Source organism: Colias croceus, chromosome Z, assembly GCF_905220415.1.
Source record: "Colias croceus chromosome Z, ilColCroc2.1".
NCBI classification, from domain to species: Eukaryota; Metazoa; Arthropoda; class Insecta; order Lepidoptera; family Pieridae; genus Colias; species Colias croceus.
In genome coordinates this window covers 12,825,032-12,847,088 of record NC_059568.1, presented here as the reverse complement: position 1 = coordinate 12,847,088, position 22,057 = coordinate 12,825,032, and the positions used below count along the sequence as shown (strand labels likewise).

Sequence of the window (22,057 nt, the reverse complement as noted above, 5' to 3'; positions counted from 1 at the left end):
TTTTCAATACGTGTTATATAATTACATAATTTCGTTTTAATTTTTATTTACAATACTTTTAAAGGTGAGAGTACTCGCAGCGGGGATTTTTCGCCTGATGAATATCGGCCTACTAAATCTTCAGCTCTAGTTCCTCTAGAAGTTCAAGTTCTGATTCTTCTTCATCTAGCGAAGATTCAGAAGTAGAATCTACTGCAAACCCTGTCAATAGACCTTCTGTAGAATAAGTTTCAATTTCTGAAACTGTAAATAGTACAAGTGAGAAGGAAACCCCAAACAATCTTCGAAAAGAAACGACTTCGACACTGAAAAAAGGTAAAATAGATAGCGAAACAACTAAGAGTCTCGAGCAAAGAATATGTTTCAGTAAAAAGTGGCAAAATTATGAGAGCTAAAATAATAGATTCGGCATGTATGGCTTCTTGTAGGCTCTCGTGTGGTTTTTAATGTGGTTTTTAATGTGGCCATACCTACAGCATTTCAGGCACTGGATTGTTGGCAGTCTATAAAGCTCTACTGTTAAGGATGATTTGTAAAGGAAGACCTTTTCAGGCAGCTTCTGCCCTAGGAATGTGAGGACCAGGGAGTTTGGGGGAATCCATTCAGTGCTCACCGTCGTACGATGTTTTCTATTTAACCTACGTGCTTTTAAGATATACCCAAAGCCCGCAGGGATTTCCAAATTGGCAACAAATTCCTGCATAGAAATGTCAGTGGGCACTCCTCTTACAATGCCCTTCCGTGAATAATTGTATAAGGGGATAATTGTGCTCAGGTTGTTCTGGGCCAATATTGGATGACCAATAAACACATTGGCATCTTCACCACTTAAAATTCGATAGCAACCCTATTGCGGCCGATTTTCTTAATGCAATCTGCAAATATTTTTGATGCCATTTCTTACAAGTAGTTGACCGATTTTGATGGCCCGGATCAAGGTGCCTGATGTGGGGTCATTTTCTATCTAACTGCAATGTACAATGTAAGGTCCAGTCAGTTACAGAATACTGTCGAAAAGGGCGTTCTAGAAGGGGATGCTTGTAAACGGTATCTATGGAAATAGAGTTAGGACAGTCGCTTAGAGAAGATTTCTTTGTCTTGCTTCTATATCTTATCATCACCAACATCCTGGTCAAGATGACGTTTTGGCCTTGGAGGGGCACATCATCACTCATAGTCTCAGGAGGGGGAGGGGGATCAGGTGGATCAGGAGGTGATACCTCCACGATTTAAATAATATCTACTAGAAATTAAAACAAACTTCGCGTAAATCGTCACCAACACAAAAATATCAGGTTTGATAGACTTAGTACACCAACGCCGTTATTCCAAATTAATTTAAATGTTACAATAAAGATGTTTTTCTCTGTAGAAGTGATATTTTTTTCTTACCTACCTACCAAATTTGACATAATAGATTTAGTATACTTTGAATCCCAGGGCCATAATGTCATAAATGTAGTACCATCCTTAAAAAAAGTAAAATAAGTCTTATCTAGTTATTTCAGCCTCCCTGAAAATGCTATATATTCGAAGTTAAATATATTTACCAACATAATCAATTAAATAATTTTTGTTATGTATAAACTGGGTCCATGAATAACAAAGCAAACTTTTAAATCTCTGCCCTGTAAAAAGTGGTTTATGACATTTATGACGTTATTTCTCCGGATGTGCGAATTATTATGTAATATTTACAGTATAAAAGAGACCACTTTTACTACCTAACTATTTAGTGCATTGGTTAGTGATGAAACTATTCAAGTGAGAGTCTGGTTCGATCTCCTGTGTGTGTGAAGCTGGGAAATTTCAGTAGCCTATTTATTATGTAGGTACATATAAAATTAAGAACCGTAGCGGGCGTGTAGAGCAGATTAAGAAGATTTGGATTTTGTTATGTTTGTCAAGTGTTTGTCCTTATCGAGAAATCGTCCATGCTTCTCTTTAGACCTTTCAAGTTTCAAAATTAGGAGCCACCCAACGGTACGTCTGTATAGGTTCACGATAAATTTAAAAACGACTAGACCAATTTTCATTCTATTTCCACAAATGAATAGCGTGGTTCTTGAATAATAATATTTAGCATAGACAATGTATAACAACCTTCGATAACGCCCTTGATAACACCTAGGTAATAAGACGTAAAATTATTTATGGCAATATTTTTCATATATTTTTGATTTTATATCTGCAAGAATACTTCCGCAAGAAATGTCCCAGCAGTATGTCTGGCAGCCATGGCAGCAGCTTGCAACAAAGAGAATTTAAATCACTACGTTTTAGCACGTTTTAGCTTGCAAGTCTATAAGGCGGCGTATCCACCTGTAATTAGTAGACTTGCAAGCTGCTGTCAGACCGACTGTTGGACATTTCTTGCGGAAGTTTTCTTGCAGATGGAAACGCGGGTATGTTGTAACCTTAGTTGTAACAATGTGTATGACTATGACCCTAATAATTAATACGCATGACAATACGCGTGCGTATGGTCGGTCTAGCTATGAACGGTTTTATGAATTTCCATACATTATGTATATGACAAGCGCGACTGACGTACGCACTGATGGTCAAGCTCTGCAACCCTGCAACCGGCCTAAGCTCCGCGGCACAGATCTACTACAACTAGATTCCGAACATGCGTGGCCACCTCAGTGCATTTCGCTCCATCTTCGAGTGTTGCCATTTTATAAACTTTCCTGCATTTTAGGGAAAATTTTCATTAAAAATAAGTCCTCAAATTCACCTAACATTATTTATATACATTGAATTGTAAATTTACTGGTATAATGTTTTGAAAAATTTACCTTTGTAGTTTTTTAAAATGTCCTGAAAATCACCTGCAAAATGTTTACTTACTATTTACTTATTATCCTAAGGCTCCTAGGTGGGGCAAAGGGCGTCGACAGTACATCGCCATTAGTGTGACTAGAGTAGAGAATATTTTTTTCTCGTTCAGTAATAACAACAAGACAAGTTGGGGGTGTGACTGGGAATAACCACAATAATCGTTTTTAACACGCTGCTTTCATTTTTTTACTTATATGTTCGAAAGAAGACCGGTATATAGGAAGTTAGGTATATCAGGGTATATCTTTCTTATCTTTCCTTGCAAATCATCTAGTAAAAAGTTTTGTTCTGACAAAAAAGCTGTAAATAGCGATGTGCACTAGATATACATAATATACATTCGAGAGGGGAAGACCACAAATAAAGGAATATTAAATTCAGATACAGTTTCAATGTGTTTTATTATCATATTCATAGGTTATTTTATACATGTATAAATTTCTGTGCTAAGGGCCGATTACAAATATTGGAACATAAAAATCAAGTAGGTACAAAATCAATGTAGCCCACTGTTTTTTTTTCCCATTCATTTGCTAACGTTTCAAGAGCCTGAAATGACTCTTTCGTAAATCCTGGATTGCAGTCGACCACTTTATTTTTTTCGGATGTGGTAAGCAAATGTCGAATGTTTTTCGTACGTAAATGTACGCTTTTGGACTTATGAAATTTAGACATAAGGAAAAGTTGCGTAATTGGCTTGAATATCGTTTCCTTGAGTTTTAGAAAATCTTTATTTCCGTTTTCGATGCTGCGGAGAACTTCTGTTTCTTCCATATTTATAAGCATATAACAAGCAATTTCTTAAGACGATTAGCTGATATCTGCTTTTGCTTCTGCAACTGAAAAAATAAATTTTAGAATATAAAATATATACCTATTACTTAAATAGAATTCATTGCTTAGGTTCTATTTTTGGTCTGAAGGCCATTACTTATATTAATTATTTTAATACCAATATATTGGTGTCAAAGTATAACATTAATATAATATATTATATAGCAAATAATTAGAAATAAAAATACTTCAATATCTTAAATTTGAAACTATGGCATCAAAACAACTGTTTTTGTAATAAAAACATTTTATAAAGAGAAATGCTAACAATTAATGGCAAATAAAATAGAATTAATGCTTAGTTTACTCCGGTTATAAAATTTTATCCAGTATTAAGTATTACCAAATAGCTTGTTATTTTTATTAATTATTAGATGTATTTTTCATTACAAACCAGTTTTGGAGTTTTAGCACCTGGGGACACATTTTAATCATTTGATTTCTGTCTATTCCTTTTACCTCCTCTATAGCTCGTTGAGGGTACCTATTGGAATTTTGATCATCATATTTTTGTGTTGTCGATACTGACTGCACAGATTCAACCTAAAAAATATAAATTCTTAGATCTATATTTTACTTTTATTTTACTAGAGAGTTAGGTATTTTAAAAAGCAATTTAATATGTAACAAAGTTTAATAAGGAAACGCATATGAAAATACTACCTATCTTATGGTTCTATAGAAATCTAACAATGGAATTTGATTGTGATTTAAAATCAACTTCTTAAAATGTAGATAAGTTATTACATTCATGCTGGGAATATTTATTGTTGGCGTAGCATTTGACTTAAGGAGAGATAATTTAGGTTTGCAAACAAAAAAATTGCGTTAAAATGCTTTTAACATATTCTCGCTTTTTTAGATGGTACCCAATTTTAATCAATCCATATTTTACGAATGCCAGAATACGTTGGAAAACTATGGGACATAACATTTTTTTTGCAATTTTGTGGAGTTTTTTTCCCCTTTTGCAGGCATTATTGTGATAAATTATCTTACACACATTGAGATAATATTAATATGGAGCAGACACCACGAACAAAATCTGTGCGCCAAGCGCGGCGGCGCGGGGCGCGCGAATGACGGCTAGACAGTCATAGATTATGCGATGTCACTGACTCACCGCTATAGAGGCGACACTTTGTTTCATTCCGTCTATTTTATTGGGTGCCACTCCTTACATGCACGTTGACTTGAAATTTTCTTTGTACTTACTTAATATTATTTTATTTTAGGTATAAACTGACTTTACTACGCGGGGCTAACAATATCTGGCATATAATATAGGATGATGTAAATAGTGACGTCATATGGAATAATTTAATTTTTTTCGTGTTTTAGGTTCAGTCAGGGCTATGGGAAGTTTTATTCCTTACAAATTGAGCCTTTTTTAGAAAAAAAATAATTTTTCCCTTTCTTCACGGCCCAGACATGGAAACCTTGAATAGAAAAAATATTAATTACTTATCTCTGAACTAGCGGTCCGCCCCGGCTTCGCCCGTGGCACATATTTCGCAATAAAAAGTAGCCTATTTTCTTTCTCAGGGTCTTAAGATTGTCTGTGCCAAAGGAGAATGCCCATGAAAGTATGGACCACAGTACAGTGTTGCATCAATGCCAGAGTGGTTTTGGAGGGTTCTTCGATATTCAAAAGATTTTTACCAATTGATTTTTTTGTGATAAAAACAGGGGTTTTCAAGATATTGAGAAAAATGTGAAATAACCTCAAAACTTAAATAACCCCTTTAGTTAGGTTTATGTGTGATTGGTAACATTTTATCGTCCAAGGGTTATTTTTCAATTAACATATTTTAATCTATGCGTAGAGCTTTCAGACAAAGTCTATCTGTTCATCGGCTAGTGTAGGTAGGCACCAGAAATCTTCCGGGACGGATTTCAAGAAAACCTAAATATATACTTAAAAAAATGCCAATTGAGTTTTTATTCGGTTTACATGTTGTTGTTGTTGTTTGAATCATTTTTTCACTACATATTCGACGAAAGAAACAAATAAGAAATAACTGGTTACCTACCAAGCTATGTCATAATAATATTTTTTTTATATATACATATTTATATTATTTTACTTCACTATCTTTGTTAAAACAACCTACAGTGTATAAACAATACCTTAAAGAGTGATTTTATGTTAATTGATTTTTTTGTAATTCAATGAAAACAATAATCGATATTAATACATTTAGCTATTTACCATAGTATGTAATAAGTTACCGCTTGGTTACCGTGGTAACCGGTAATGGACACTAAATCTATAAAAACGGATCTAAACAATTACATGTCTTATTAGATTTTACAAAACATTCCCTGTTCAAAATATATTTTCCGATGGTAAGAAGGCCTCTAAATTGCCGAGATTTTTTTTAATAGTATTGTTGTCTTGAAGCATGAGAAAAAACAGTACCAAAAATGGGCATTCTCCTTTCATCAAAATCGGTCCAGTAGTTTATGAGCCTATTAATTACAATCAAACAAACAAACAAAGTTTTCCTCTTTATAATATTAGTGCAGATAAATAAATAATAATTCAATTATACAATATTCGTTCAAGTCAGTAGCTTATACAATATCAATTAAAAACTTGATTAAAATCAATTAACAAAAAAAAATGGTGATTGAGTAATTGATTTTCATATTTCATGATTTCACCTTTTTTCAATTAACAACCAGTCTATGCTTTTCTAAATATGTTTTTTTTTTTTTTTTTTTTTTTATGTCAGAGCAAGCAAAGGGGCAGGTGGGCCACCTGATGGTAAGTGGTCACCACCGCCCATAAACACTTGCAACACTAGAAGTGTTGCAGGTGCTTTGCCGGCCTTTTATGGACAAATAAGCTCTTTTCTTGAAGGCCCCAATGAATTATTATTTTATACTATAAAAATATACGCCAGCAAATATTACTAACAACACTTATTTCATGCCCAATGTCATATCTTAAATTTTTAATCTATGACAAAATGTCGCCCGCCAAAAATTTTGCTCTAACTAAGTTTTAAAAATTATTATCTAGTTACATACTGATGAAAAGTTATTCCTTTGCACTTTTCCGTATTCTTTGTATTATTTGTGCAATATCGTAACACACACGTGGGCATATTTGATGCGTTTCACTTTAAAACAAATAAAAAATGAGCGTGACGTTCGCGCCAATGAGCGAGCAAGCGACTGAGTGCAGTTACGCCACATGACGTATGTTGAGTGGAACATAAGTGATGTAGGCGGTATCGTCTCCATATTAATATTATCTCAATGCTTACACAGGACTTTTTGGCGGGAAGTCAAACTAAGCTTTAATTTTTTCAACATTTTGTATAAATATTAAATACTGTAAATAATTGTTTATATAATATATAGTTAATTAATATACACCAAAATATATTTTAAATATTATGGGAGTCGATTCTGAGAGCGTTTTCACATTATCCGATCCGATATCGGATATCGGACGCCGATAGCCGATATCCGATATCGGAGGGAAGTAAAATGTATGAAATATGTAGGTATCTGTCTTTCACATTGTCCGGTCCGATATCGGATATCGGAGCCAACACCGATATGCCAGCGGCTATCGGACGATAATCTTCAGTGTTGCCAACTCAATTTTCAAAAAGGCAGTATACCAACAGCAAAAAAGCACTAGTTTGTGTATTTTCAGTCTTAGGGCGCTAAATATAAACCCTTTCTATTAAAAGAAACATTTTTTTATTAAGAAAACACACATTTAAGTATTTATAGGCATTAAAAATAGGATTTATACGGCAGATATTTTAAAAACCGTATTAAAATATACGGCAATTGGCTGAACTTAAGTAAACAAAAATATATTGCGTTCTTAAATTCAAATATCTATCTTCGAAAACATTAGTGTTTATCATCTTTATTTTAACTCATTCTGCCTCACTCCTCCTCCTACTCGGATGTTGGTTGTGCTGTTTATTGTATTGTTGTCATTGAGTGCTTTGTTTTTAACAGACTTCAAAAAAGGAGGAGATTTCACACCACATTTCACACCGATTTTATTTTTATTTTGAATTTACAACAAAGAATACAAAGTTTGTAAACTCTTAATTCTAAAATAATTGCTTGTGACAAAAATGTGAACAAAGATTGTATCACTTAATAAATTTATCATAGGTACTACATGAACTTTTATAAATACTTATAGTATATAGTGAAAAAATGACTAAATGACTAGGTACGTCTTGCTAAAAATACATTTAATAGATTTTGAAAGGTATTTACTAATATGTATTACTAAAACTATTAACTAATACTAGGTTGTAGTAGGTATTGATATAAATTTATATAATTTATAATGTGTTAACTTATACTATACAAATGGCCGATATCAAAACTATTTAGTAAATAGCACATCTAAATAATATGCAGTAATTAATGATATAAAATCTTTTTTACATTTTACTTTTCTTTTTTAGAAGTTGTTATTTTTAACGTATTTATTTTTAATGTGTATGTACAACAGCTATAGTTGGGCCATTTTAATAGGCAACATTTGACACTTCACAAAAATTCAACAACATAACATTGTAAAAGCGAGCACAAAACAACGTACTTTTGTTTTTGTTAGAACTGCACAATTGGTTAACTTTTTTTAATAATGATTTTATATTTATTGTCATAATGATCGATATGAGTAATTTTACTATTTGCTTTTACTAATAAACCATTTTCAACACAATAAACAATTTCTGACCTAAAGAATTGAACGTCATTACAATTTTGCATCAGTAAACATTTTTTATTTGTAAATACTATGGAGGTTAAGGGAGGTTACTAAAAAATCGAAAGCTGATAAATAAAATCGAATACATTGATATGTTGTGAAGAAATCCATACTAATATTATAAATGCGAAAGTAACTCTGTCTGTCTGTCTGTTACTCAATCACGCCTTAACTACTGAACCAATTTGCATGAAATTTGGTATAGAGATATTTCGATACCCGAGAAAGGACATGGGCTACTTTTTACCCCGGGACATAGGATAGGTTTTATCGCGGATATCCCACGGGAACGGGAACTATGCGGGTTTTTCTTTGACTGCGCGGGCGAAGCCGCTGGTGGAAAGCTAGTATCACCATAAATTAATAAGCCGTTGTTGTGATTATACCAAAAAAATATTTTAATTATGTTGTCAAGTTTCAGGAATCTCTCTTCTTCGTTATAACAAGGAGTTTTTAGGAAATTTTACTGGGATAATTTTGGAATTAACACCAGTGGAACATTCTTGAACCATCTTAGATTTGCTGACGACATAATACTAATGTCAGATAACCCTTTAGAACTTACTGCAAACCATGCTTCTATAAATAAAAGAAAAAGATGACTGTGGAAGAGGATGATGAAGAGGGACTGTCAATTAACCATGGAAAGACTAAAATTTTAGCAAATACAGTACGTATGGTACGTACAAGGTAATCGAATATGTTCCCTCACTGTTTACATAGGCCAACTCATAGCTTTCAACAACCAAATGCAGCAGGCAATTGAGAGACATGTCGCTTATTCATGGAAGAGATTCTGGTTGCTGTAAGAAATATTCAAAAACAAACAGATCAAGAAAATTATACAACACTTGCATATTACCTATATTTACCTACGGATGTCAGACTTGGACAAATACACAAAATCAAGACAAAAAATTGATAAAATGCCATTAGGTGATGTAGGGGGACCTTACTTGGTTACACGAAAAAAGAAAGAAATACAACAAACAACAAAAAAATTAAGATGTTGTGAGAAAAACACAGGCTTTTAAATGAAGGTGGGTAGGGCACATGCTTAAGGGAAAAGGAATCGACGTACAAGGGTCTTCACCGAGTTGGCTGCCTAGAGCCGAAGTGACCAGGAAAACAGGTAGACAAAGAAAAATATGGTCAGAAGAAATAAGGAGAGTGGCAGGCCCACTCTGGTAACGGAAGGCGACAAAACGGGACGTATCACAAGGACTCGCCAACACCCACATAGAAACTTTAGCTTTTTAATTTTGCTATTTTTTTATATTTGGTATTTATAATTTATTGTGATTCTAACTCACTATAAAAATACAATACAGAACTAAATAGAAAAAGGAAAAATCATTTGCAATATCAGTGCCTGACGATGACACCATGTCATGTCGCCATTACATGCTGCGTCATCTGTTGTCGTTGTGCGAAGTAACTGTGTATTTTGTGTGCTCTCTGTTATTTTCTTTTGACCCGGCTTTTTTATTGGACTGATCTTACTGACTACGTTTACCTGGCTATAAATTGGACTCCGATTACTCAACGATTAGTAAGTAATAATAACATTACAGCCTTACCATGTCGAAACGGGGGAGAACGCTAAACAGTCAATCTCGCGAACTAGTGGTGAAACTGTACAATTATTTTGAGCGTGAATCTGTTAACGATGGGCCTCTTTTGCCATTAATACAACCGAGACAACGCGTTGCCGAAGCATTGGGAATAGGGAAGGCAACAGTATCTCAAATTTTGAAAGAAAATATAGACCATCAAGCTCAGAGGATAATACTTTAGATACACCAAAAAACAGAAAGAGGGTCAAGAAAATTGTTGGTGTTGATAATTTTGATGCCGCTGCGATTCGCAACCATATTTATGGGTTCTACTCGAGAAGAGAATATCCTACACGGGGTAAGCTATTAAATTCGTTAAAAGACGCAGGCTTATTTTTTGGCGGTAAATCGTCTTTATCAAAGATTTTAAATTCGATTGGCTTTAGATTTAAAAAATCTGACAAGCGGAAAATCCTTCTGGAACGCTCCGATATAATTTTGAAGAGAGTAACATTCTTACGACGAGTAAATAAAATTACAGATTGGGACAATGTGGTGTTTGTTGACGAAACATGGTTGAATGTAAACCATACGCTTTCGCAGATATGGACCGATGATACAGCGGCCTCCACCTCAAAAGTTCCACCGGGAAAAGGAGCCCGACTTATTATATGTCACGCGGGATCAGTTTCGCAAGGTTTTATCCCAGACTGCCTCCTCGCATTCGCTTCTAAAACTACAAGGGATTACCATGAGGAAATGAACTTTCAAGTTTTTAAAGAATGGTTTGAGAAGCTGTTAGTTAGTTTAGAAAACCTATCAAAAATTATAATGGATAATGCGCCATATCATTCCGTGCAAGTTGATAAACCACCAACTCAAGCCAGTAAAAAACAAGAAATTGTCTCGTGGCTGGCGAGAAATGGTGTGGAAGCAGGTCCAAATTTGCTAAAAGTTGAGTTATTAGAACTCGTTAAATTAACCAAGTTATCCAAGATTCGCTACGTGATCGATGAACTAGCCCTGGAACATGGACACGAAGTAATTCGATTGCCCCCCTACCATTGTCAGTACAACGCCATCGAGCTTATTTGGGCACAAATAAAGGGTCATGCAGCGCGGAACAATACTGAATCGCCCTTTAGCACTGCTAAAATGATGACACTGCTAGAAACTGCGTGTGCAGAAATCACTAAAGAAGACTGGAAAAAAGTCGTAGAGAAAACAAAGAAAATAATTTTACACGACTTTGAAAGAGATGTGAGAATAGACAATGTTATCGAAAACGAATTAATAATATCACTTCGTGCTAACAGCAGTGATGAAGATGACGACCCCAATAACAGTTCTGGTAGTTCAACTGAATAAATAAAATTTGTTGTTAAATTGTACATCCTTGACTTATTTTCCTTAAATTTACGAAAGAAAAATAATAATGGTACAGCGATTCGCCTGATGATTTTAACGATTCACATATGTTTCAAGTCAGAATCGATTCATTCATTTTATACCCGGCGCGGCCTAAGATGATCCCTATGACACTGACAGTTATTCTCAAGAGACAAACTTGTAATGGCGTCACCATTAAATTAGAAACGTATTGGAGGCGTCTAAAAATGGCATTTATTAATTTTTACGTAGCTTTATGCCATTACAATGATATTCTGTTGGCATTATAACAATTCTTAACATTTACGAGAAATTATATCAATCTGACTTTACGTTTACGTCCTTCAAAACTTACATCGTTGGCATTTATCGACTAGTGCGGAAAGTATCGATAAACAAATTTCGATAATGGAAACGAGTTCACATTTTTTCCATGCTTAAGCTATAGTTCATTCACTATTGAATGGAACAGAAGATCGCAGCATAATTAATTAATTAATTTCCGTTCGCGATAATTTACTTACCTATGATAATATAAGTTTTAGAAAAATTTAATGGGGGTTTCCATTTTCATGATAAAATAATATACACTGTGTTAAACGGGTTAAAAATTACGAGCAAATGATAAGGTGCATTTTTATGTTTTGGAAAACTTTCGTTTTACTTACCGTTTCGTTTACATAATAGACGTTAAAAATTCATTTTATAATATTTGTAAAAACATGTTAAAACTTCGTACGATTGGCCATTACTAACGTCCACTTGCAGGTGAGACTCGAGAGCTAATGTGCCGCTGTAGGTTAGAATGACCGCCACCGCGGCCGCGGCAGTATATTGTTATCACGGTCAAGCAAGAAGGCAACAGCAGATCGCCACCGCAGGCCGCGTCTGTCTGGGACAGGCTTTATGATCTATCCACGATCTATCATTTGAATTTTTTTTTAATTATACCTTTTTTATCAACTGGCAATTTAGTTTAGTTTTCTCTAAAAATTTCTGGCAACACTCATGATGATATCGGAACGATTTTATCGGACAATGTGAAAGGGCAAATTGTATCCGATATCGGATATCGGCTATCGGCGTCCGATATCCGATATCGGATCGGATAATGTGAAAACGCTCTGACGGTGGCGAAAGCCCCGTCGAAAAAGAAACTAAAAAAAGAAAATTGAAGTAGTTACGACGAAGAAAGATCTCGACTTCAAAATTTTGTGGAAAAATCTATAATATAAAAATTAATCGCAAAATGTGTTGGTAAGCGCATAACTCGAGAACAACTGAACCGATTTCGTTAATTATTTTTTTATTACATTTCTTGAAGTACGAGGATGGTTCTTATGGACAGTAAACGTAAAAATATACCACGGGCGAAGCCGGGGCGGACCGCTAGTTGGTAATAAAAATCCAATAGCGCTTACTAAACTTTTCACTGAGCATGTTAAAGGTGTTGCTGGTGTGCACAGTCAATGCTTTTAAACTTGGTGTTACATTTAAAAAAGCAGTATCAGCTAACAATTTCTTAAAAATGGAGAAATTTCTTTTAAAAAATAAATTAAAAGCATTTGTGCTGGCGCACTTAACAGAATCCACTGGGGTCATTCGACATGTCCCCACAGATTTAACAAATGAAGAGATATACAAGATTATCACTTGTGATGCGGAAGTGATTTCAATAAAACGATTCCAGAGAAAAGTAGATGGAAAACTGACACCATTAGGTACTATTGCAGTAACCTTTGCGACTACGACACTGCCACAATATGCTTATATACAAATGTTCAGATACCCGATCCAGTTGTACATCCCGCCCCTGCTACAATGTTATAAATGCCTTAAGTTTAATCATTCAGCAAAAGCTTGCAGAGGTACACAAATGTGCTCTACATAATATGCTGGACAGCACTCATACAAGGAATGCAATATTGAAGAAATTATATGCATCAACTGCAGCAGTCATCACTTAGCAATCTCGAGAGACTGCCCAGTAAAACAAAAAAATATATAAGAAAAGAAAAGTAAATACATGAACCTCAGTCGATCATATGCCACTGTGGTGAGTACCGTGTACCCACTATCACTGATAAAAGATTCCCAGCTCTTAATAAACCGGTTAAGCCGATTAACACAGCTACTGGCACTAATTCAAAATCTCTCAACCTTGAGCAAATTGTAGATATAAATGCATTAGTCAAGTCTCTCATAATGCTTGGTAATAGCAAAAACAGCACTCCAGCAACAAATAAAACAATTAAAGATATTTTATTAGGTAATTTAATAACATAATGGATACATATTTAAATATTTTACAATTTAATATACAAAGCTTACAAAGCCAAAAATCCCTATTAAAAGCATTTCTCTCTGAGCATTATAGAGATGTTTGTTTATTGAACGAGCTGAACGAGCCTGGCTTAAAAGTACTAGTATTATTCCTGATTTTACACCATGTAACCTTGTATATGGAAGCTCAGGAGATACGCATAATGGGGTAGACGAGGCAGCACGTCAGGAGCATGATGAAGACCTGACAGGATGTTTCAAAGTTCCTTTTACGGATTATTATAACCAGTTTAACTTTAATGAAAAATATGTGGCAAGGTTACTGGGATTTGACCACAGAAAACAAAGGAAAATGGAAAATACAGACATAAACCAGTTTTCCAGTGTCGAACATATTTTGGTAGGTATTCAAAGATTGACACTTGTCACTTGTCAGTGAATTGAGTGATGTCGGCTGTCGCCCAATGACATTCAATATTGGTGTTCCCCGCCGTGTAGAAGATAATAGGTATATATTATTTCATTCCTATCTTTATTGTCTAATATATAAAAATCAATGCCACTTTTCGTTGTAATTCCATAACTCGAGAACGGCTGAACCGATTTCGATAATTCTTTTTTTATTATATTCCTTGAAGTACGAGGATGGTTCTTATGTAGAGAAAACGTTAACATGTACCACGGGCGAAGCAAGGGCGGACCGCTAGTCTATAATATAAAAATGAATCCCAAAATGTGTTGGTAAGCGCATAACTTGAGAACGACTTAACCGATTTCGTTAATTCTTTTTTTATAATATTCCTTGAAGTTCGAGGATGGTTCTTATGTAGAGAAAACGTAAATATGTACCACGGGCGAAGTCGGGGCGGACCGCTAGTAACATAATATAAATATAATTACATTGTTAATACTGTAGAAAAAATTTAATTTCTAATATTGTTTTTAAAAACGATCAAATATATGTATTATGATTGTATTGTAAACGTAGTAAATAAGTTATAATATTAATGTTAGTTCTGTATGTATCTCATTATAATTATTTTATTTTTGTCTATCTCCTTTGTTTGTTTGGCCCAGATTTGACAGTAGGCCAGTAAAAAAGTGGCCACGCAGATAAGGACAAAAAAAATGTATCTAAATCCCCTTCACTCACATAATGTAAGCGTAGATATCTATCTCTTTTCACCATAAGATTGCAAATTACATATCTAGTCGTTAGGTCTGTGCTCCGCGGTAAAGAAAGATGCCCGTTCTACACGTCACAGGATATATGTACTGTGTAGACGCGGCATAAACTATAAAGTTCTTATATACATCCTTCCTCTATGGTTTTGCCTTCGAATTTTCTAGTAAACAGAAACTGTGTTCTATAATTTATTATTACCTACTTTTCTCATTTTTCTATAGGTATTTAATAATTACTTTCAAAGGGTAATAAAATTAACGCTTATTACGATAATTCAAGTAATTTATAAGTTATATCGAAGCCGATAATCATAAATCTCGTTCTGTGGTGAAATTATCTACCTACTCATTAATTATTGGGGATTTGATTTTGGGTGTATCCGGTATTGTATAGTTAAGGTTATAATACGGTATTCGGTAACCTCAATAATACTTTATTCTACCAAGACTAAGTTTATGTGCGTGTTCATGCCAAATGTGTAGTAAAATACAAAAAGAAACAATGGAAAATTATGAAAAATCATTAAGAATTGATCTGGAAAGTAGACCATACCGTTATCTTCAAAAAATGTCTAAAGCCTTATCTTTACCATCGAAATTCAAGGTGAGGTTATTAATTGGATTTGTAAGTGTATCCTTATTTAATCGACCTTAATTATGTACCTATAAGTTCCTACAATTAATTTAATATGGAAAAAATTAGTAAGAGGATATAAATTTTCGTTAAATATCCTAATTGGGGATTCAATTCCTTTTATATTTTCTTGGGAGGAATTGAAGATAAGCCTTGAAAAATTGCCTCGAAAGATTTCCATCTAAAATTAAATTTATCACAGTAAAGTATTTAAATGTTTTTGATAATATTTTACATCAAATTCAAAACCAAAGAATAAACATTTTGGGTTGACTTTAGAAACTTGCGGCACGAATTTCGGCGTGATTTAAATTTTTTTTGATCGATAATAATGCCCCGAAACATACATTAGCGGCCTTTCGTGCGGAAACGTGTATTTACAGAGAAATCAAATGGATCCATTCATTGCCTTTGTCAATTGTATCAAACAAGTACCTACAAGATTTGAATAATTATTTAAAAAAAATATTGTATGTAGGTATATTGCACACAAATTGTTAGTAACAGAACCGAATCTGTCCATCCCGAATCCACGTGGTACTTGTCTGTAACTATAGTGTACTATAGTAATACACTAGTGTATTAAAAAAGTCGGAGGCGCGAAGGAGCGTGGCGCCCGCGTGTGCTGAGGAGCAGCAGCTACGAAGGCGAGTGAGACTCCTGCCTGCAACGAGGTTCAGGGGGGCAAGCGCCACGTTCTGCAGCGCCGGAGTAGTCAAGAAAGCCCATAATCTTCGATATATTTCTAACTACATTTATAAATATAATCTCAAAAAAAAAATTAAAAAAAATTGAAGGGGGGTTTCCGCTTCCCCCCACTTTATAGGGGTCTCCCCTTACCTCCCCCTTCCATTTCCCTCTCCTCCCCCTTCTTAATTCGTGCCGCAAATTTCTAAAGAAATACCTAAACACTATCACTGACACATTATTATAATCTAAGAGCCCACAACGGCCAGACTTTCCTTTCTTTAGGAAAGTTGAAAGTTTCTCTGTATATGTCTCCCATACAGATAAGAACGACTACCGATTATCAAGTCTGGGTTGTGGTTACTTTGGCAGGAAACAGGTAGTAAAGGTGTATAAAATTGTACCTACCTTTCATTATACTTTAAAAGCTAAATTTTATATGTTACTTGGAGACGTATAAAAAGATGTTACCTCAAGAGCCGGACAGTTTTCATGGTTCTTACATCTTGCCAGACCAATTTAAAAAATAACTAACATATCATCAAATTAACGTTACTACCTAAAAGTGTATCAAATACGAAATAACCCACTAAAACATTAGTTTACTATAATTAATTACTAAAAAATAAGGGAACTATATTTTCTGTCACCAAAATTTATATTTGTCATCAAGTTGTATCAGATAATAAATAGATCTATCACCACGAAATATTTTCGTTCTCAGATAAACAAAAATTGTTCCCAGGTATGAATTATCAAATTAATGTTAATATAATATGTGTAAACTGCACGATCTCGTTCCGCCATCCCCGTTCTTCCATCGATCGTCGAGGCGCACAGATTCTAGGCATCGCCATATGGTGGACGTTCCATGTACCCGGACTAAGCGGTTCGGTTCCACATTCTTTATCCGAACCGCGAGGGACTGGAACATGCTTCCTGAGTCTGTGTTCCCCGACGAGTACAATATGGGGGTCTTCAAGCGTAGAGTGAACAGGTACCTTCTAGGGAAGCGCGTTCCATCTTAGACCACATCTCAGCTTAACATCAGGCGAGATTGTGGTCAAGCGCTTCCCTATTACCAATAAAAAAAAAATAAAAAAAAAATAAAAAAAAAATAAGAGATCGATAACCAATAAAATTTATATTGCATTACATGAATATAAACTTTGTTCTTATAATAACAGTTTTGTTACTTAAATAACAGCTATGTGCTCAGAATGGTAGATCTGTCACCAAATAAATCGATTATCGATCCCTGACTGCGACTCCTTTTTATTTGATATTTTGTCACCAATACAGTAGTAATATTTTATTTCGTTCAGATATTAAATTAATAGTATTCTTTACCAATTTAATACATCAATTTATAATTTTAATGAAAAAATGATCAAAGGGGCGGAGACAAATTGGCGCCCTTTAAAAGTTGACCAATGATGACCAAATGATTATTCAATGGTTATTATTTTTAAGAATAAATATTGATTATTTTAACTTTAATTAAGTGTGTTATCTACTATTCTGCTAGCCATAAGCCAGCTATTTTAAACCAGCGCTGATTGTTCAGTGGTAATTATTTTAAACAATTGATTATTTTGACTTTAATTGTTTTAACTTTTATTTACTAGGTACTCTGCTAAAAATTTAATTAAATATAATTTATACTACCAGTGGAAATTTAGAACCTTGGGAGTCTAGTTAAGTAGCAGAATCTTTTGGTTGAAACGATGATGACAACCCTAATTTTTTATTTGAACTTAGTGCAAATTTTCTAGTAACATAATATGATTTATTGGTGATCTCTTTAAATTAGTTTGCTTAAATGCTTATTAGGACACACCTATTATAATACATACAAAAACATTTATTTGGTACTAGACCTATTATATCTCAGGATTTTAGGTGATTTATTGTGGAACTGATTTTGCATTGTTTGGTGACTACATTTTGGTGACAGATCAACTATTTTGAGGACAAACCCTATTATTTAAGAAACACAAAACTAATTAAATTGGTGATAGCTTAAATGATACCCAAAAATTAATAGTATAATATAAGTAATAAAGTTATTACTTATCTTTTACGGGGACTTATGTCGATGGAATTCCACGTATCTCAATGACTTTGTTATTGTGTCATCGAGATATGTCATAAGTCCCCGTAAAAGATAAGTAATAACTAATAACTTAATGTACTATTATTTTTTAATCATTAATTATATTAAACTAATGTTTTAGTGGGTTATTTCATATTTGATACACTTTTAGGTAGTAACGTTAATTTGATGATATGTTAGTTATTTTTTAAATGGGTCTGGCAAGATGTAAGAACCATGAAAATTGTCCGGCTCTTGAGGTAACATCTTTTTATACGTCCCCAAGTAACATATATAAGATTTAGCTTTTAAAGTATAATGAAAGGTAGGTACAATTTTATACACCTTTACTACCTGTTTCCTGCCAAAGTAACCACAACCCAGACTTGATAATCGGTAGTCGTTCTTATCTGTATCGGAGACATATACAGAGAAACTTTCAACTTTCCTAAAGAAAGGAAAGTCTGGCCGTCGTGGGCTCTTGATCTATTAATTTAAGAAAATAATAATATTAATGTCTAAAAAAAAGATAAAAGTAATCCACTGATAATAAGTACAATTTTTAGTTAATTCATTACTATTAAAGCTGATAAATGTGATAAAATCATAAATTTATGGTAGTTAATAAAAGAGAACGAAGATGTTAAAAATAACATGTTTTGTTTTAGATTTAGAATTAATAACTTGTGTAAAAAACAAATTTTATAAAATAAAATAACATTAATGAAAATAAAATATTGTTTAATATAATAATATTAATATTATTTTCAGAAAATATATCTCATAGATATGATCGTAGCCAGAAAGTGGTGCAAAGAAGATGAAGTGAATCGAATCATAGGAAAAGTTAAACAACAAAAAGCTAGATCTTCACAGATTCGTAGGCGGAGTAAAAGAAAAACTGTGCAGGTAAATTAATGTAATATTGTTCAAGCAACGAACAAATATTTTATTTTAAACATTTATTACTTAATATAGTTGCATAACATATTACAATAATTGAATAACGTAAATGAGGTCAAGCTGCATCAGCAGTATTATCGTGTGACGGCCGAGCCGGCCGGAAAGCGCAGTTCATTTATAGCAGCGCCCGAGTGCTCTATCTATCCGCTCAAATCCACGTAAAATATATACAGGGTGTCCCGTAAGTAGTGGACCAACAGGTTATGGGGAGTAGAGGGACTTATTATCTAACAAAAATACTAAAATTTATTGTCCTAAACCATAAAGTTTTTGATTTATGCTTTATTTTCAAAGTTTTATAAAAATGTCATCCATATAAGCTTAATATGAACTTTTACCATTTCTGTTTTTATTTTATTCTTATTTTTTTGTTCAAGATTATTAAAAATACTTAGGTCTTCCTAATTGAAATGATACTCATGCATAATTAACAACAACAACAAAATTAGACCAAAAATAGGTAACATTTTACGTTTTAAAAATTTACGCGCTGAAGTTTGAACAAAGTTGATGTAAAAAAAATGTATGGTGACCCTGTGAAACTTTATTTTAAAAACTTCTACATCTCATACAAATTACAAAAAGGTATAATTGTGCGGTATTAAGTATTTAAAAAAATGTTAAATTGGCGTACAACATTCAAATTAGAAATTATCAGGTAGTCAACTCATTATTCCGAGAATTATTGCCTTTATGGGCGCGCGCTGGAATTCTTTTGTATTGTTTCTGGCCAATCATAAATGATACTTGAACCCACTATTATTTTCTTTGACTTTCAACTATTTCAGTGACTTGCTTATAGCTCGGAACTACACGCGTGTTTAGCTTGAATCCGTCATTACGATATTATTCTTTGATGAAGTGCGCTTGAATTGGACACTGATTTTGCTTGTGATTTGGATGTTGTTCGACTTTGGTTTTTTGAAGGATGTAATTTCACTTATTTCGATGACATTTTAATTATTTTAAATAAAAAATTGCGTATGGCACCCATTTAACAACGAATAAAACGTCTTGCAATAAAAAAATTATGTCTGATGGATCTATCTAAAGCCAAAAAATAAAAAATTAGGCGTTAAAAAATGACTAAAGTTAAGTATATCTTCCTGTGCAGATAGGATGCGCACTAATAAACGCAACCACTACCGCCAGCCAGACAGCCCGGACTCTAACCAAAATAGCAAGAGAAACAGCATACCTATCAAAAACCCAACTATACTAAAATTACCTTTTTTAAAACGTTGGTAGCTCCCGTACCATTAAGCTTACGTGGATGATATTTGGCATAAATCAAAATCTTTATGGTTTAGGACAATAAATGTTAGTATTTTTGTTAGATAATAAGTCCCTCTACTCCCCATAACCCGTTGGTCCACTACTTACGGGACACCCTGTATAATTATTAGCATCAAATAAAATGTTCCCAGTTGTCCTTTATCATATCATTATTAGCAGCATTTAGCGCGACCTATATACCGTCCACTATCGATGTAATACGTAAACCATACAAATATTATGAAGGAACTAGGTTTTGTCTGTGGCTTTGCTTATGTCGTAACATCTATTTCATACAAATGTTCATCCCCTATTAAAGGGGTAAAATTTATAAAAATCCTTTCTAAGCATTTGCTTACATCAAAGTATCTTTAAGAATGCAAATTCTCAATCCCATCATTTTAAAATTGACAGTTTCATACAAACATTTTTTCCCCTTTTTTATCCTCTAAGGGGTAGAATTTATCAAAATCCTTTCTAAGTGGATGCCGACGTCTTAACATCTACCTGCATGTCAAATTTCATTCCAATCCGTTCAGTGGCTTGGGCTGTGGGTTTATAAATCACTATATCAGTCTATATCCTCTGTATGAACAGAAAGTTTAACGTAATACAAAAATATTGTAAATGAATTGTTTGTGTGTCTTTATCACATCTGAATAGACTTGGGTTTGTTATTATGCTTGCTACATGTTAAACACTATTCTGGAATAATTATTTAGTACTTTTCTAGAATAATCGAATTTAATATGAAAATGCCTTTATTATATTATTTTATCATTAAACTAGCTTTTCGCCCGCAGCTTCGCCCGTTTTTTCTAAAACCTGATACATTATATACTCAAACCTTCCTCTTGAATCACTCTATCTATTTAAAAAAACGCATCAAAATTGATTAAAAGTAGTTTTAAAGATTTAAGCATACATAGGGACAGAGAAAGCGACTTTGTTTTATACTATGTACAGTACTCCAAAATTAATAATGCGCATGCAGATCTTCGCTAATTATCGTATTTCCAGAAACACCCGAATCACCCCGAATCATTGAATCGTAAGTGCCTTAAACAATGCACTTGCATCTTGCACCTTGTTGGGAAGAAATAGGAGTCAATTCAGAGTCATACACAATTGAAAACAATTCGGGCAATAGGTGACGGTAGCCTGTCAGTCAAAAAATTTAAAATTCCGTCTGTTGTCTTTATTTATTGGTGGTGGCCGCACGTATTATCACTGTATAGAATTATATAGAGCTGCTGTTACATACCCTTCTTAGTTTTGTTTACAAGTTGAATTTTCCGGTAAAATGATTATTTACACAGGTAGCAGATAGCAGTGGGGAAAGTGAAAATTAATAAGAGCATAATGTGAAAGCTTTGATCATTCTACGATATCAGAAATAAGAGATAATCCCTGATTCTTTAAATCCTTTGGACTGAGATTTTAATGATTAGATTTCACAATTTAAATGTAAGCCTATCCTATCCTATCTGAGGCTCTACAGCCGCGAGTGGGCCATGGCCTGGTCCAGTACTTTCCTCCAGACCCCGCGA

General features: G+C 33.8%; 2 protein-coding genes and 1 long non-coding RNA gene across 3 annotated transcripts in view; 2 read left to right on the top strand and 1 right to left on the bottom strand.

The window, feature by feature from the left end:
• Nucleotides 1-3,228: 3,228 nt before the first annotated feature.
• On the bottom strand, nucleotides 3,229-4,328 carry LOC123704936. The gene is made up of 2 exons (XR_006753228.1): nucleotides 4,073-4,328; nucleotides 3,229-3,683 (listed from the first exon to the last, which is right to left on the bottom strand). It is a non-coding gene; the product is annotated as an uncharacterized LOC123704936 (long non-coding RNA).
• Nucleotides 4,329-9,038: 4,710 nt separating this feature from the next.
• Nucleotides 9,039-11,364, top strand: LOC123705560. The gene is made up of 2 exons (XM_045654396.1): nucleotides 9,039-9,119; nucleotides 10,600-11,364. Exons 1-2 carry the CDS (start codon nucleotides 9,039-9,041, stop codon nucleotides 11,362-11,364), a joined length of 846 nt encoding a protein of 281 aa, XP_045510352.1.
• A 3,774-nt stretch (nucleotides 11,365-15,138) lies between these two features.
• Nucleotides 15,139-22,057, top strand: part of LOC123704925 — a 40,048-nt gene continuing 33,129 nt past the window's right edge. The window contains exons 1-2 of the mRNA XM_045653426.1: nucleotides 15,139-15,457; nucleotides 19,041-19,178. Coding sequence (XP_045509382.1) covers nucleotides 15,329-15,457; nucleotides 19,041-19,178 — 267 coding nt within the window. The 5' untranslated portion in view covers nucleotides 15,139-15,328. The remainder of the gene's footprint in view (nucleotides 15,458-19,040; nucleotides 19,179-22,057) is intronic.

What these genes read in the sequence shown, in the direction of transcription:
- LOC123705560 (XM_045654396.1), top strand. Translation starts at nt 9,039, where the DNA reads ATGACTGTGGAAGAGGATGATGAAGAGGGACTGTCAATTAACCATGGA. An exon ending in TAGCAAATACAGTACGTATG is followed by an intron (nt 9,120 to 10,599) that starts GTACGTACAAGG and finishes ACGCTTTCGCAG; the next exon opens with ATATGGACCGATGATACAGC.